Source organism: Lepisosteus platostomus, chromosome 23, assembly GCF_059453375.1.
Source record: "Lepisosteus platostomus isolate fLepPlt1 chromosome 23, fLepPlt1.hap1, whole genome shotgun sequence".
Classification (NCBI taxonomy): domain Eukaryota; kingdom Metazoa; phylum Chordata; class Actinopteri; order Semionotiformes; family Lepisosteidae; genus Lepisosteus; species Lepisosteus platostomus.
Window position 1 is genome coordinate 16,537,830 of NC_142633.1, and position 13,214 is coordinate 16,551,043.

The 13,214-nt window shown below is 48.3% G+C and overlaps 1 protein-coding gene across 4 annotated transcripts; it reads right to left on the reverse strand.

The window, feature by feature from the left end:
• Positions 1 to 395: 395 nt before the first annotated feature.
• h6pd (hexose-6-phosphate dehydrogenase (glucose 1-dehydrogenase)) lies at positions 396 to 12,440 on the reverse strand. 4 transcript variants are annotated; one of them, XM_088616726.1, is made up of 5 exons: positions 12,342 to 12,440; positions 7,268 to 7,942; positions 6,672 to 6,789; positions 5,531 to 5,800; positions 396 to 4,138 (listed from the first exon to the last, which is right to left on the reverse strand). In XM_088616726.1, the coding sequence occupies exons 2-5, from the start codon at positions 7,919 to 7,921 to the stop codon at positions 2,793 to 2,795; spliced, it is 2,388 nt and encodes a 795-aa protein (XP_088472852.1). In that variant the 5' UTR covers positions 7,922 to 7,942; positions 12,342 to 12,440; the 3' UTR covers positions 396 to 2,792. The 4 variants fall into 4 exon arrangements, with proteins under 4 accessions (XP_088472852.1, XP_088472850.1, XP_088472851.1 ...); XM_088616724.1 differs by having other exon boundaries at positions 12,202 to 12,404; XM_088616725.1 differs by having other exon boundaries at positions 12,187 to 12,404.
• Positions 12,441 to 13,214: the final 774 nt, after the last annotated feature.

Here is a 13,214-nt window from a genome sequence, read left to right on the forward strand (position 1 = left end):
GCCACTTAACAGTTACAGTATTCCACCAGCTGCTACGGCTGAACTTTAAAAGTCAAATGGGTAGTGAAACAAGATGACTGTGGCCACCCAGGTGTAAATTCCCTTTTCTAGGGTTCCTGTCCAAAAAACAAAATGACTTTTTATTTAAAAAAAAAAAGATTTGATTCAATACTAACATTCGCCACAACCAACTGCCCCCCTTTTCTGTCAAGAGTGAGAAAGTAACAATATTGAAATGATCAAATGAGATCTGACAGTCAGAAGTCCCCAGTCTGTTCTCCACCACAAGTTCAGCAGTTCTGAAATGAGACCAGGAGGACTGACATCACCAGTGACTTCACTGATGGGAAAAAGACTATCAATGAAAATGCTGCATAAAAGCAGCCAAAAAGAGCAAGAATTTCATTAGTTTAATAATGAATAGTATGAGATAGAAAACAGCATCAAAAAAGAGATAGAAAATAGCAGATACAGTATATGAACATTAAGGCAATGTGTTACTGTGCCTGGAGGATTCACATGAACAGTCCCCTCAGAAATGAGAGGAGTCACAGGGTCACCTTCTGTGACTCTACCTGTACAGCCCCCAGCGGTATCTGGGACGCTTCTTTGAACCAAGACACTCAAACTCACTGCAATTTAACCTGAATGATCCAATGCAACACCTTGAAGTCCAGCATTTCTCTTCGGTGCCTGTACTGAATATCCTTCTGGTCTGTAATGAGACGCCCAGGCGGCGATACAGGCAACATTATCAAAGGACAAGACAACTACATTTTTTTACAACTTAGAATTTATTCTAAGCATTGAAAATACTTTTGTACAAATGTGCAGAAGGTAAGCTCTTTTGATCCTTCAAGACATTCCAGTGTGTTCAGTTCAGTGCCTTAAAAATTAAAAATAAACTAAAAAAAAATCAATTTCTTGTTCCTCGGTTGCTTGTTGTGTCCTTAAAAAATATACAACAGGAAATCGAACAGGGACAGACGACCAAAAGAAGCAAACCAGTGTTAAAGACACGACAACAGTGCAAGAGAATCTGTTGATTTTAAACTTCATGATATAAAAAACAACTTGCAAACATCCATGCAAAAACAGAGATTTGTTGCAGCTTTGAATTTGCATATTAAGGTGGAAAACATCAAATCTATTGGACTATACAGGACTCTGCCTTTGCTACCTAGGAACTGGTCACTTTAACTGAGAGGTAGTTAAGACTCTCCATCCTATTTTAACCCCTGAGAGGGAAATACATTCAGAGGGTTTGAAGAGCATGGAGGGATTATTTCTCTTGGATCTATTAAAGGCACTTAGATGACATTAGCAGCGGTCCTGAAAATGGGCTCTTCTGTACCAGTGTACAGATCACACTAGGAAAAAAAAAGTCAGAAAACGCAGAGGCAGCCAATTTTTGTCTTCAGTTCTGCAAAGCCCAGTGCCTCAAGAAGAGGCCTGAACCTGCACCCGATTGGTTCTCAGTTCTGGTCCCTGAGGAACCCCTGTGTGTGCTCCTGTTTGTCCCAGCTGGGCCCTTCATCACCAGGGCTAACTGCACCCTTAACTAACTGACCTGCTTGCTGTTCTGGGCTGTTCTCCTCCACTCATGTCCCGTAAAGTAATTCTCAGTCCTTCTCCTGGAAAGGTATCCTCTCTCAGTTTCGATGCTCCAGCTGCATTCCTAATCACAGGTTAATTTATTCAAATTTTCTCTCCAAAAAACTGATTTTAAGTTTAAAGAAGCTAGAAGAGGTTTCTAATTGGAATGAATTCTATGCTAATTAGCTAGTCATTGCCAATTAGCTTCAGGACTGCCCTCATTCAGGTGTGTGAGCTGAAATGCAACCAGCTGAAGGGAAAAACACTGACTCACTGTGTCTGACACAGTGCCATTCTCCCCGGAGACTTAATTAGCAAGTTGAGGTGAGACTACATATATTTCTGTATGCTTAAGTTGTTTGAAATAATCATTTAAAGAAGTGCTTTAACTGCAGCATTGCAAAACCAAGGACTGAGTGCAGAAATAAGCCTAAACCAGCAGGCAGATCAGTTCCAGACACTATTTAGCACTGGTGATGAAGGCCCAGTTGAGGATTTCAAGAGGATTTCAAGCCCTCTTGAAACAGAAACAAAAGCAAGAAGATGATCCGTTGGGATCTGGCAGTGACTGCTGTAGATTTCTCAAATCTTTACTCACAAAGGGATCAGCAGAGAAACCGTCATTTTGGTCCTTCTTCATGGCCCCTGAACTTAATTCACATTCAGAAATTGGTGTAAACCGGTCTTGAAAGAGAAGTGCTATTTAAAAGTTGACGCTGGTAGAAGCAGGAACTGCAATTACAGTGAACCATATTCAAGCCCTTTTGAAAATCTGCTGAATTTTTCATCAACCCACTTTTCATGATTAAAAGAAAATCAGTAGACATTGATACAAACCAAAAGAAAGTTTCATCGCGCTTTGTAGAAAATGATTTGCCCCGACTAAATTTAAAGTCCCATAAATCTGCATTTTCTATTTAAAAATACAGACATCCAATTAGCCCAGGAATTAAAATATGCAATTAAGAACTGAAGAACGATAACCAGAAGGTGCTGCAGTCGTGCAGGATTGGAGCCGTGCACCACTGATAAGGGCTCTTGCAATACATTTCCTTCATAAGACAAGAAGTCAAGTTCATGCACACTGACGAGGGCTGAGCTGGAACTGCCTGCCTTCGTCGGTGAGGCTTTCTGAGGTTGTGAGGCTCACGCTTGGGGTGGAAGGAAGAGAGCATGGCACACCTGGCACGCACCCATCACCCCAGCAGTGCTTCGTAGTCGATGTACCACACCAGTCTGCCTTTGACAGGCTTGACGCCCGTGATCGGCCACCTCCTTGGGTCGTCCTTCACCCTGCTCAGCTGGGTTATCATCTCGTGCTTCCCCTTGCCCATCGCCAGCACGCCTATGGCCCTGGCTCTGTTGATGGCGGAGAAGGTCAGGCTCATCCGCTGGTGGGGCTTGACCGGGCTCTCCGTCAAGGCCACCAGCTTGTCCTTCAGGGCCTCGGCCTTGGTGTCCTTGAAGAGCGAGGCCGTGTGGCCGTCGTAGCCGACGCCCAGCAGGACGTAATCGAAGCTGGAGTCGTTGACAAACCGGGCGATCTCCTTCTCGTAGGCCTGCGGGCCGCCGTCCTCCTCCACGCACAGCCGCTGGTTCAGGTGGACCGGCATGGGGTGGATGTTGAAGTAGGGCATGCGGACGTGCTGCAGCAGGTGGTCGTGCACCGTCCTGAAGTTGGAGCCCTGCTCCCAGAGGGGCACGCAGCGCTCGTCCACCATCCAGACGTGCGTGCGCTCCCAGGGGAAGGCGTAGTGATGCAGCGCCAGCCTCTGGAACAAGGCCAGGGGGCTGGACCCCCCCGAGAGGGCCAGGTGGAACTGCCCTCTCCGTCTCACGGCCCTCTCTGCCGCCCCCTGCAGGTCGGAGGCCAGCCGGTGGATGAGCTCCTCCGCCCAGGCCGAAACCATGTCCCAGGTCCTGTACTTGCCCTGAGTGACCTGGAAGCTCTGGGCCGTCGAGCCCCCGGGACTCTGGGGGATCAGCACCACGGCCTCGTTTGTGAACGAAACCTCGCGCCCCTGGAGCTTGAAATCCAGGAGGTTTTTATTGTCCTCCCCTCCAGGGTAGAGCCTGGGAAACTCCTGCGCCAGACTGTCCAGAAGCGGGGTCCAGAACTGCCAGGAGGCCAGCAGGTTCTCCGTGCTGATGAAACTGTCCTTCTTGGCGTGAAAGATGTGCGAGATCAGCACTGCGTAGGCCTCCTTCTGCACCCGGGGGGTCTGCACATAGTACTGCGACAGGGGCAAGCCGAACAGGCTGATGTCCTTGTGCTCCGTGACCTCCTGCCAGCTGTCCTCCGGCAGCACGGGCTTGAACAGGTTCTTGCTCACCAAAATGGCTGGGTACTGCAGGCTGCCGTGACCGAAGTAAAACACGATCTGCCGGGGCTGGCAGTGGACGTCGCCGACGTTCTGAACGCAGAAGACTCCGTTCTTGAAGAGGACCCGGGCGTAACCAACTCTTTCGTCCAGCAGCTTCCCCGACGTCAGTATGAAAGGGACGCCGTCGAACTGGGAATTACCGATGTGCACCGCCACACCTGAAAGGGCAGCAAACACGAGTTTGTTTTTGTGGAGGAATTTGCATCGCAGAAATCGCTTTGGTCCCCCCTACTCCACCCCCAGCGTGGTCCTGTCCACCAGGTCTTGTAGATGACACCAATCAGTAGACGAGGGAGGGAAGAGAAAGGCTGAGGATTGCCATAACTCAGAAAAACAGCACACGAACAGGCCAGCTGCACAGAAAGCAGAGGAAGGTATCGGCTTTCAAGCTGGCACTGAAGACTTCAGACGGCAACAGAATCGCGTCAAGGTGCCTAAGCTCGTCCCTTGTACTGACCCATAAAGACGTCTAATGCAATCATGACTCTCGGTGTTGCTATAGGCCAGGTCCCATTACAAGCTCGGGTTTAAAAGGGGCCACGGCCGGAGGGGGAGACTGACTCCGACAGAGAAAGGGGGAGAGGGCCACCACTCCGATGCAGCTCGTTTCCGTAAGGCAGTGTATTTGGGCTGGCTAATACTGAAAGCAGCCTTTGTGCACGGCGAAGCAGGGCTCCAGACAGGCACCCGCCGGCATGCCCACACAGAAACCAGACTGCTGGGTTTGAGAATGAAGTGCAAGACAGAACATGCAAGTGGTGAGCAGTCCTTTTTTTTTTTTTTTTTTTGGTGCCTTGAGAAACTGCACGATAAGCTTCCGAAAAAGAAAATAAGGCCGTGATCAAAACAATTTGTCACTGAAACCTATCACCCACTGAAGCATTAGGCTGCTGCATGTAATCTGAGCCTCTCTGGCACCGGACAGGACACTACATGGGGTCTGTGTCAGCCTGGCAGACTCAGGGATTGTGACTCATACTGGTTTGGACCAAGTTCCCATGTGATCTCTGAAGCTGTTCTCGTACAGAGTGTTTTTCAGTGGAAAAAAAGGCACAGAAACAAGACCTGGTTTTACATATTTACATCTTCAAAAAGTACTTTATATATATATATTTCAGATTCATTTCTCGCTAGGGAGTTAAACTGTGGGGGCAGGCTGGCTTCCAGAAAGACTGTGAAAACAGTGAGTCACTCAAGTCATCCCTCACTCTGCCTTTTTTTAACACCCAGCAAGGACTTTCCAATCTGTATTATTTTTTAAAGAAAATTATTAATTCCTGCATTGAAAAAACAAAATCACTGGGACGAGGGCCGGTCAATGTCTGCAGGTTTTCAAGGTCTCTTCAAAGCAGCAGAACCTGAAGAGCTGGGAAAAGCGATGAAACTGGTCCACTTTAGCCAGTCGTCATCTGATTTAGCTCATCAAATGCTGAGCTGGAATGAAAATCTGCAGAGGAACCATCCCTTCAGGCCAACAACTGGATAGCCCTGCTTTAAACCTCAGAAAAGAGCAGTATGGGCCTCGAAAGAAACCTTTGCTCAGCCCCTACCGGCGAAAGTGGGCATGGCGCTGACGAAGTCTTTGGTTTTGTTCAGCTCCTCGCGGACCTCGGCGCTGTACGCCTGGTACTGCCCAATCACGGCGCTTCCCCTGTCCAGAGGCAGCAGCGAGCTGAAGACCCTCAGCTTGTTCCTCAGGATCTCTCCCGAGCTGCTCAGGTTGACGGGAATCTCCGTGGTCAGGAGGGTGAGGACCTCGGTCAGGTGGTTCTGGATGACGTCGCGAATGACGCCGTACTGGTTGTAGAACTCCGTGCGCCCTGGGCCGAGGCAGGAAGAAAGATGGATGATGAGCGCAGCATGGTCACTCTCACACAACAGTCTTGGAGGCCATGGCTTTTCTTAATCTGCAGCTGGTACTTATTTTACAATCGACAGGCACAGAAAGCACGCAGTGGATGACTCCATCCACGCAGCAATTCTGCTGCCTGAACAGAACTCCTGTGCTGTCAGAGATTATGCAAAGTAACTAGAGTGTTGCACCTACTGCAGCTCTAATGAAACACAGCATGTGAGACATTATGCTGCCCTCTAGTGGCTGGTAGACAGTGTTGCAGGGTCTGCAGACCTTGCCTGCATTCTTGCTGATTTAAAAAAAATATTATTACAAACAGCTTCCTATGATTACTTGTATATGAAAAATAAAATTAAAGCTAGCAGAAGCTTAAGAAGGTGCTTTTGATTTTCACTATGCTATTATTCAGTATTTAATTTCATTCTGTAATACAAGCACAGACTCACTCACTCACAGTATCTTGTATTCTTCAGTTATCAAAGCTCCACCTTCACGAGTTCTGATTTGATCTAAGTTTCAGATGCAGGAACTTTGAATGAAATAAGCGTGCTCACATCGTTTCAGGGTAATATAGTACATTTCGCTTTGTCGGCTACAAAGGCAAATCCAGAATGAAATGACTTGAGCATAAGATGTCCTAAATCGGACTTCAGCACAACTCCCGTATCCCTCCGTCTCCTGGCAGCTGGGCTTTTCCCCCCCGGCGCAGCTGGACTCAGCTTATGGGGTGAAACTGGAGAATGGCACAGCCAGCGCCCCCTGTCTGCGTCAGCAGGCACCGCCAGGGCCAGTACGACCCCCGGCCGCTCCCCCAGTAAGAGCCCCCCATTCTGCACCTTTCACATCCAGGGTCTCCTTCAGCACGATCTCCACCCTCTCCACGTGGTGCCTGTTCCAGATCGGGCTCAAGAGCTTCCGGTTCTGCATCCTGAACGGCAGGATCTGCGCAACGACCTTCAGAACGAGGAACGAGTTGCAAAACGGGAAGAAACGATACGTGTTAGTCGTTGGCAAATGCATCTAAAAAAAATCTTCGCTGCGAATTCCACGGGGGGGACAGGCCTATCAAAGTACCAAAGAAGTCTCAAAACCATGCCTTGTGCAGCCTGCCCGGAGGACATTTCAGCAGTTATGCCTTTCAGACCCTAAAATTACTTCTGAAGTGTTGCTAATAAATGTGGATGGGGGCTAGGCTCCAAAGATCTCACCACTTGTGTCCAGAGCCTCTAGCATTTACTACGGTCGATTTGCACAAAAACATTGCCCTGTACCACATTTTTCCCCACACTTATGTACATCCTGCCTTTGCAGACATCCCCAGGCTCCTCCCATGATCCCCCCGTGTTCTTTCGCTCTGCTGCCCTCGACTGCGGTCGCCCCCCCGCCTGGGCCTGGTGCAATCAGGGCCCGGAGCAGCGCTCGGATGCGGTACCTGCTTCCCCAGGTAGTGGTCGATCCTGTAGGTCTCCTCCTCCTTCAGGAACTTCTCCAGCTGCGAGGAGAGCAGGCTGGCGCTGTCGGAGTCGTGGCCGAAGGGCTTCTCCAGCACCACCCGGAGCCAGGCCCCCGCGGGGGGCCGGCAGCTGCCGTTGATCTTGCCGGCGATGTCGGCGTAGGCGAAGGCGGGGACGGACAGGTAGAACAGCCGGCCGGCCTCCCTCGGGCCCTCCGGCTGCAGGCCCTGCCCGATCTCGGCGTGCAGCCCCGCGTAGTCCTGCTCGCTCTTCAGCTGCCGGTAGCGGGCCAGCTTCAGGAACTGGTCCCTCAGCGCGGCGCACCTCTCGGGCGACACCAGGGCGGGACACGCCAGGCCCCTGAGGATCGCAAACAGGGCCGGGCTGCCCTTCTCCGGGTCCGACAGGGCAGCGCCGTAGAAGGAGAAGCTGTGGCCGCCGCCCACCTCATCCGCGTACAGCTGGAAGAAGCCCTGCCACAGGTACTTCCTGGCCAGGTCTCCCGTGGCCCCCACGACCACAACCGAGATGTGGCCCCTGTCCTCCCTGCCTCCGTCCGCCTCCTTCGCCCAGCCCCGTCCCGGGCGCGTGCCGCCCACGAGCAGCAGAGCCCACAGCGCCGGCCACATCATCGCCTCTCACGGGGGGGGGACCTGGGAACAGAGGGGCGACGGGTCAGAGGAGGGGGGGTGAAGCCGGTAACAGCGTCACGCCACCTTCGGTTCGCCCAGCGAGAGCGGCTGGGAATCTGCAGGCAGCCGATCGGGCAAACCGGCAGGCCGTCGGAGCAGACGGCACCCGCGGGCAACAGGTGGGCACACGAGAGCGATGGGGATTCGCGAAAAGGCCCTGGCAGTGTTCACAGACGACTGCGGCACAGGAAGGGTTTTCTTGTTTTCACCCCGAAAGCGGTCCCCCCGCAGCACGGACGGTACCGCGCTCTGGGGAACGCCAGCGTGGATCCAGGGCGAGGAGGACAGCTCCAGGAACTGTGGGAAGGACGAGCCCAGCCCAGCCCAGCCCAGCCCGGAGGCAGGAGCATTAGTGCTGGCTCCATAAATATCACAGCCAGGCACCGATTACAGATCACAAATAAAGATGTATGCGCAATCCGAAAAAAATTAATTAGACAGAGTTAATCATCACATTTTTTTTCCAGACAGGCCAAATGGCCTTCTCTGGTCTGCAGCCAATTCTGATCTCTAACACGAGACTCCGGAGGGGGGGTGACTGGGTGGGGGCTCGCCGCACAGTGATAAAGGGAAAAATCCCGAGATGGAGCAACATGTAGCAGAATTTGCAATGTTAATACCACACACAGTAGCAACCCATAAGTCCTAACTTTCTGTTACATCTCTGTAAAAATTGTAGACCTTTCACCACTTTATGCAAAAACAATGCTACCTTGCTCATATCATCACTGGAGGCGCAACAGGTTCAAGGGTAGAGTTTATCCACCACCATGCAACTGGCACGGACCCAGTCTTGTTTCCTGGATACACAAACTGAAGGAATTTAGCAGGACTGCAACAAAGGGTAAAATCAAACCCATATTCAGTAGTGTGTGCTCAACCTTTGATATTTCACCTCTGCATAACTGACCACTGACATCACTGCAACTACTAGTCTCCAAGTAATCCAGATGAATTAGATAAAACACTTCCATTTAGTTTAAAATACATTATAGTGGACATCGCTCATGTTGTAGTTCCGTATTCACAAACCCCAATCAAAAGGGTGAACTCAAGCATTTCAAAATGTTTTCTATTAACAGGAGGCAATTTGTCACAGGACAGATCTTCTAAAATTGGAAATAGCTCTTGCAGTCCTGGCTAGCAACCTAACCTTCAGACCTCTACAGCTTTGATAACAGCATTCAGGAAATAAACCGCAACAAACTAGAGCAAATCACAAGCACCGGAAATAATAGTCATAATTATACTTGGAATCCTCAAAAGATGTACTGTTTATTTGTCCATGAACTGAGAAATGCATGTCATGTTCAGTCTTCTAATGTGAAAATCTGAAGATACGCATCTTTTTTGATGCCTGTCTAAAGCTCTAAAGGAGCTGTTTTAGAGTAAAGAATTACAAAACAGTCTATTATTGAACAGCTAACAGACTGTGAAACTCTGCAAATGTAATGTGTTATATAAGTCAAAATTCAGGTGGCATTAAATTTTGTCCCTCTCCTATTTGATAGTAGATAATTTATCCAAGTATGTCATCCAACTTTTTCTTGAAAGAAGTCAGGGTATCGATTTCAACAAATGCCTAGGTAGCCTCTTCTATACTCCCAGAACCCTTTGCTTTTGGTCAAAATATTTGGTATATTTCCATGTAAACTGGGTATACGCAGAATCAGAATTACTCATTTCTTTTCTGTTCAGTACCGGCGCAGTTCTGAATTCTCAATTGTTTTAGGACCCAGCTCTCCGTCAGGGAGTCCTGGACCCACCTGGGGAGACACTACGATGGGCAGATGTGCCCCACTCACGCCTACAGAGCCATTCGTCATGTGGCGCTCTGCCAGCGCCGCAGCTCCTGACGGGACAGTTATTGCAACATAATTTACACAGTGACCCCGCATCCTGAGTGGCAATGCTGTGTTGCACAAGGGATGGACACAGTCTGGCATGAAGGACAACAGTGCCACTACAGTCAAAGCAGCAGGGGTCAATCTTTGCATACAGTATATATACAGCACACCATCCATCAACAGAGAGCCACTCTGACACTCCTGACAGGGGCGTGGAAATCTGGAGCCAAGCCTAGAAGCAGGGTTGTGCACAAGCAAGGGACCCACACACAGGGTCCATTAAGAGAGGCTAATAAGCCAGTCAACACCAGCCCCTGAGCACGAAGCGACATGCTGAAAGATGGCTGGCTTGAAGCGGAGCGGATCAGAGGGTCAGAGTTCACCCACACTTCCTCATTCTCCCATGTGCGGTTATAGGGTTTGTAGCAGAGAGGTGAGGCCTAAAAAACACACTGACAATTCACAATGGGTGGGTAGAACAAGTATAATTGGTGATTCTACTTTTAAAAAAATGTAACTGGAACTCTGCAATTCCCAACAAGAGCAAAAGATCATAAATCATAAGTGATTAAAAGGTCTACACCTAGGTAGAACATTGTATCACCATTCAAAAATGCTTCTGACATATTCAAAGCACTGTGAAAGAATGCAGGCACCAATACCAATTTCAAAACAGAATTCAACATTAAGAGCCCTGATAAAAAGGCCCTGGAGCTTTAAAAATGTCCCACCAACTACATCAAACTATGGCAGCTTCACACTAACAATTAATTCAAATCTGAATGGGGATGAAATAACAAAGGCCACACAATCACTAAATAATTGTGTCTACTTACAGAAAGCAAAGGAAGACAGCAAACAGCAGCAGATCTTGAACGCCTGTGAGCTCCACAGAGCTGCAGAGCCATTCACAGCTTGGACAAATCCTCCTTTATCTGGGCACTGAGCACAGCAGCATTCAGAGTGCAGCTCTGCTGACAGCGTGTGTATGGACAGCCACCAAGAACAGTGCACTCGTTCACTGAAATTACTGTTATCGGTGTAATTTAACTGTTTAAGAGCGTGAAATGTGATAATCTCCCCTGGGACACTGGCTGTCTGTTGTCACCCACAGGAGTAAAAGCTGTATCAGACTCCAGCATCGAAAACCTGAGCCAAAATTTCCATCTCGCAGGCGACGGTTCAAACTGGCAACGTTAAACAGAGAAGGGTTACAAACGAGGAGGCTTTTAGCTGGTTTGATTGTTAGTAGCTACAGTACTTCATCTCAGGAACCTATCCAGCCGTTTCTTGAAGGAAGCCAACTTCAACCACATTGCTCCATACTCCCACAACTTTTTTTTTTTTGCGTCAAGACGATCCACCTGTTGTCGGTTTTAAATGCAATTGCACAGGGTTGCCAGTCCACAGCTGCAGACTGCTCATCCCTCGGGCAGCCCCAGAGGAGAGAGAGAGAGGGTTGTAGCCTGTTCCGATCCCGCTGTGCTGAACTTGTAAATTATTAACGTCATCAAATATTTATACTAAGAGATAAAAAGCGCATCGCAAAAATCCATGTGCAAAGAAACAAAAAAAAACAGGCTCGGTGAAGGCTTGTGCAATCTGCCCCCTCAGAACCGTATTGGGACAAATTGAAAGTTTTCACTCGTCTTTTCTCGAGCTCATTTTTTTTTAACTGCAGCATTTTATGTTTTTTAAATTTTAACGTTTATGACTATAAAACAGGTGCTAGAAATTATACACTGGACTATGGACTCGAAATATTCAAGTGTGTGTGCTCGGATACAGTATAAATATCGTGCTTCCGGAGTAGGATTAAAGCACTAAAATATTCAGATTAATTTAATTCAATACAGTAGCGTTTATCAATTTTCCAAAAATGTCTGTAATGTTACGTTGTAAACACACATTAAAAGTATATTAATGTCTAGACCAGTTATATAAATCTATTCTACTTTTTAATAGTCTAAGAAAATGTTTAAGGTAAAAATGTAAACGATTAAAAAACTAAATGTATGTTATACTAAAAGTTACCGCTGATAGGAAGAAAGTTTACTGAATATGTAGCTCAGTATAACCTTTTGTAACTGCTTACTGATTAACCATCATTTCTGCAAGACTACAAATACGTAATATCGGAAGACATCCACTATATCTACACGTAAAAGCACATGCAAAACCTGTCCATTCTTATCAACACGCAGAATTGTGTGAACCAAATCCATCGAACAACTTTAAAACGCACCGGACCAAAAAAAAAACGTTGAATGCACACCTTCCATAACTCGTAATGTAGTTTCCTAAATAAGTACAAGACATTTATGGTCGGCTGACAGGCAATGGTCACAAACGCAATACCTTAAAATTACGCACCTTCCTTCTTTGAGCGCAGCGTCTGCGACCTCTGCTTTGCACGTACTGTACAAGCACACGATTTACCTGTCTACAGGCTGAGTGAAAAGACCCCAGACTTAACAGACAGTGAAATTGTACAACACACCTACACGCCTCACCTCTCTAGCTGCAACGTTGCCCGAAGTGACATGCACGGCTCCGAGCTGGGAGCGCTTGCTTCCGTGTGCGGACACACGTGACCCGCACATCCGGAGATAAATCTCTAGGTTCACGCACGGCCCCGGCTAACCTTAGGCCAAGGTTTCGGTGCCGGACGAGTGCGGAAAGAGGACAAGTGTTCCTCTGTTTCATAATTCAAGTACTAACAAAGTATTCCGGACACGATGCGCTGGGGGGGTGAAAAAAACACATTTGCTTAAAAACCTGAAAGGGGAAGAATAATGCTGGCGATGTCGAGAAACAAAAAACTCCAGCTCTCCTCTAGGTCGTAATTTCCTACCTGGTCAGAACTAAGACCGCTATCTTTGTTTAATATAATAGAATCTGAGAATATCTCCTAGAGAGAGGGAAATAAGTACCGTTTTACCGTATGCACCGTTCATAATAATCAGGCGTTTTGGAAAATATAGCCTTAGTACTTCCTTGTTGAGTAAAAGCCATTCGCGCTTTCTAACAAGCGGACAGGTGGGAATTTGGGGTTCTGCCTTTTACAGTACAGTATGTAACACAAAAAAAGGTTTAAAACATTGCGTCCCAAAGTTGTAGGATTGGCCTGTTCCTGGCAGCGCCTCTCAGTTTCGGTGGTGCATAAGGCAAGGGGAGAGACCACAGTTCTGCAGCCCAATACGTGTTCTACCATCGATTGATCAATGATAACCGGGTAGAGCCACAGCGTCTGCAGGCTCTCATTCCACCTGCACCGGACCAGTGAGATACCTCATCCAGGTGCGGAGGTGCTGGAGATGCGATCACACCTCCAGGAAGCAGCCCTCCAGAAGTCCTCCCCATTATAGAGAAGAAGCTCCCCAAAC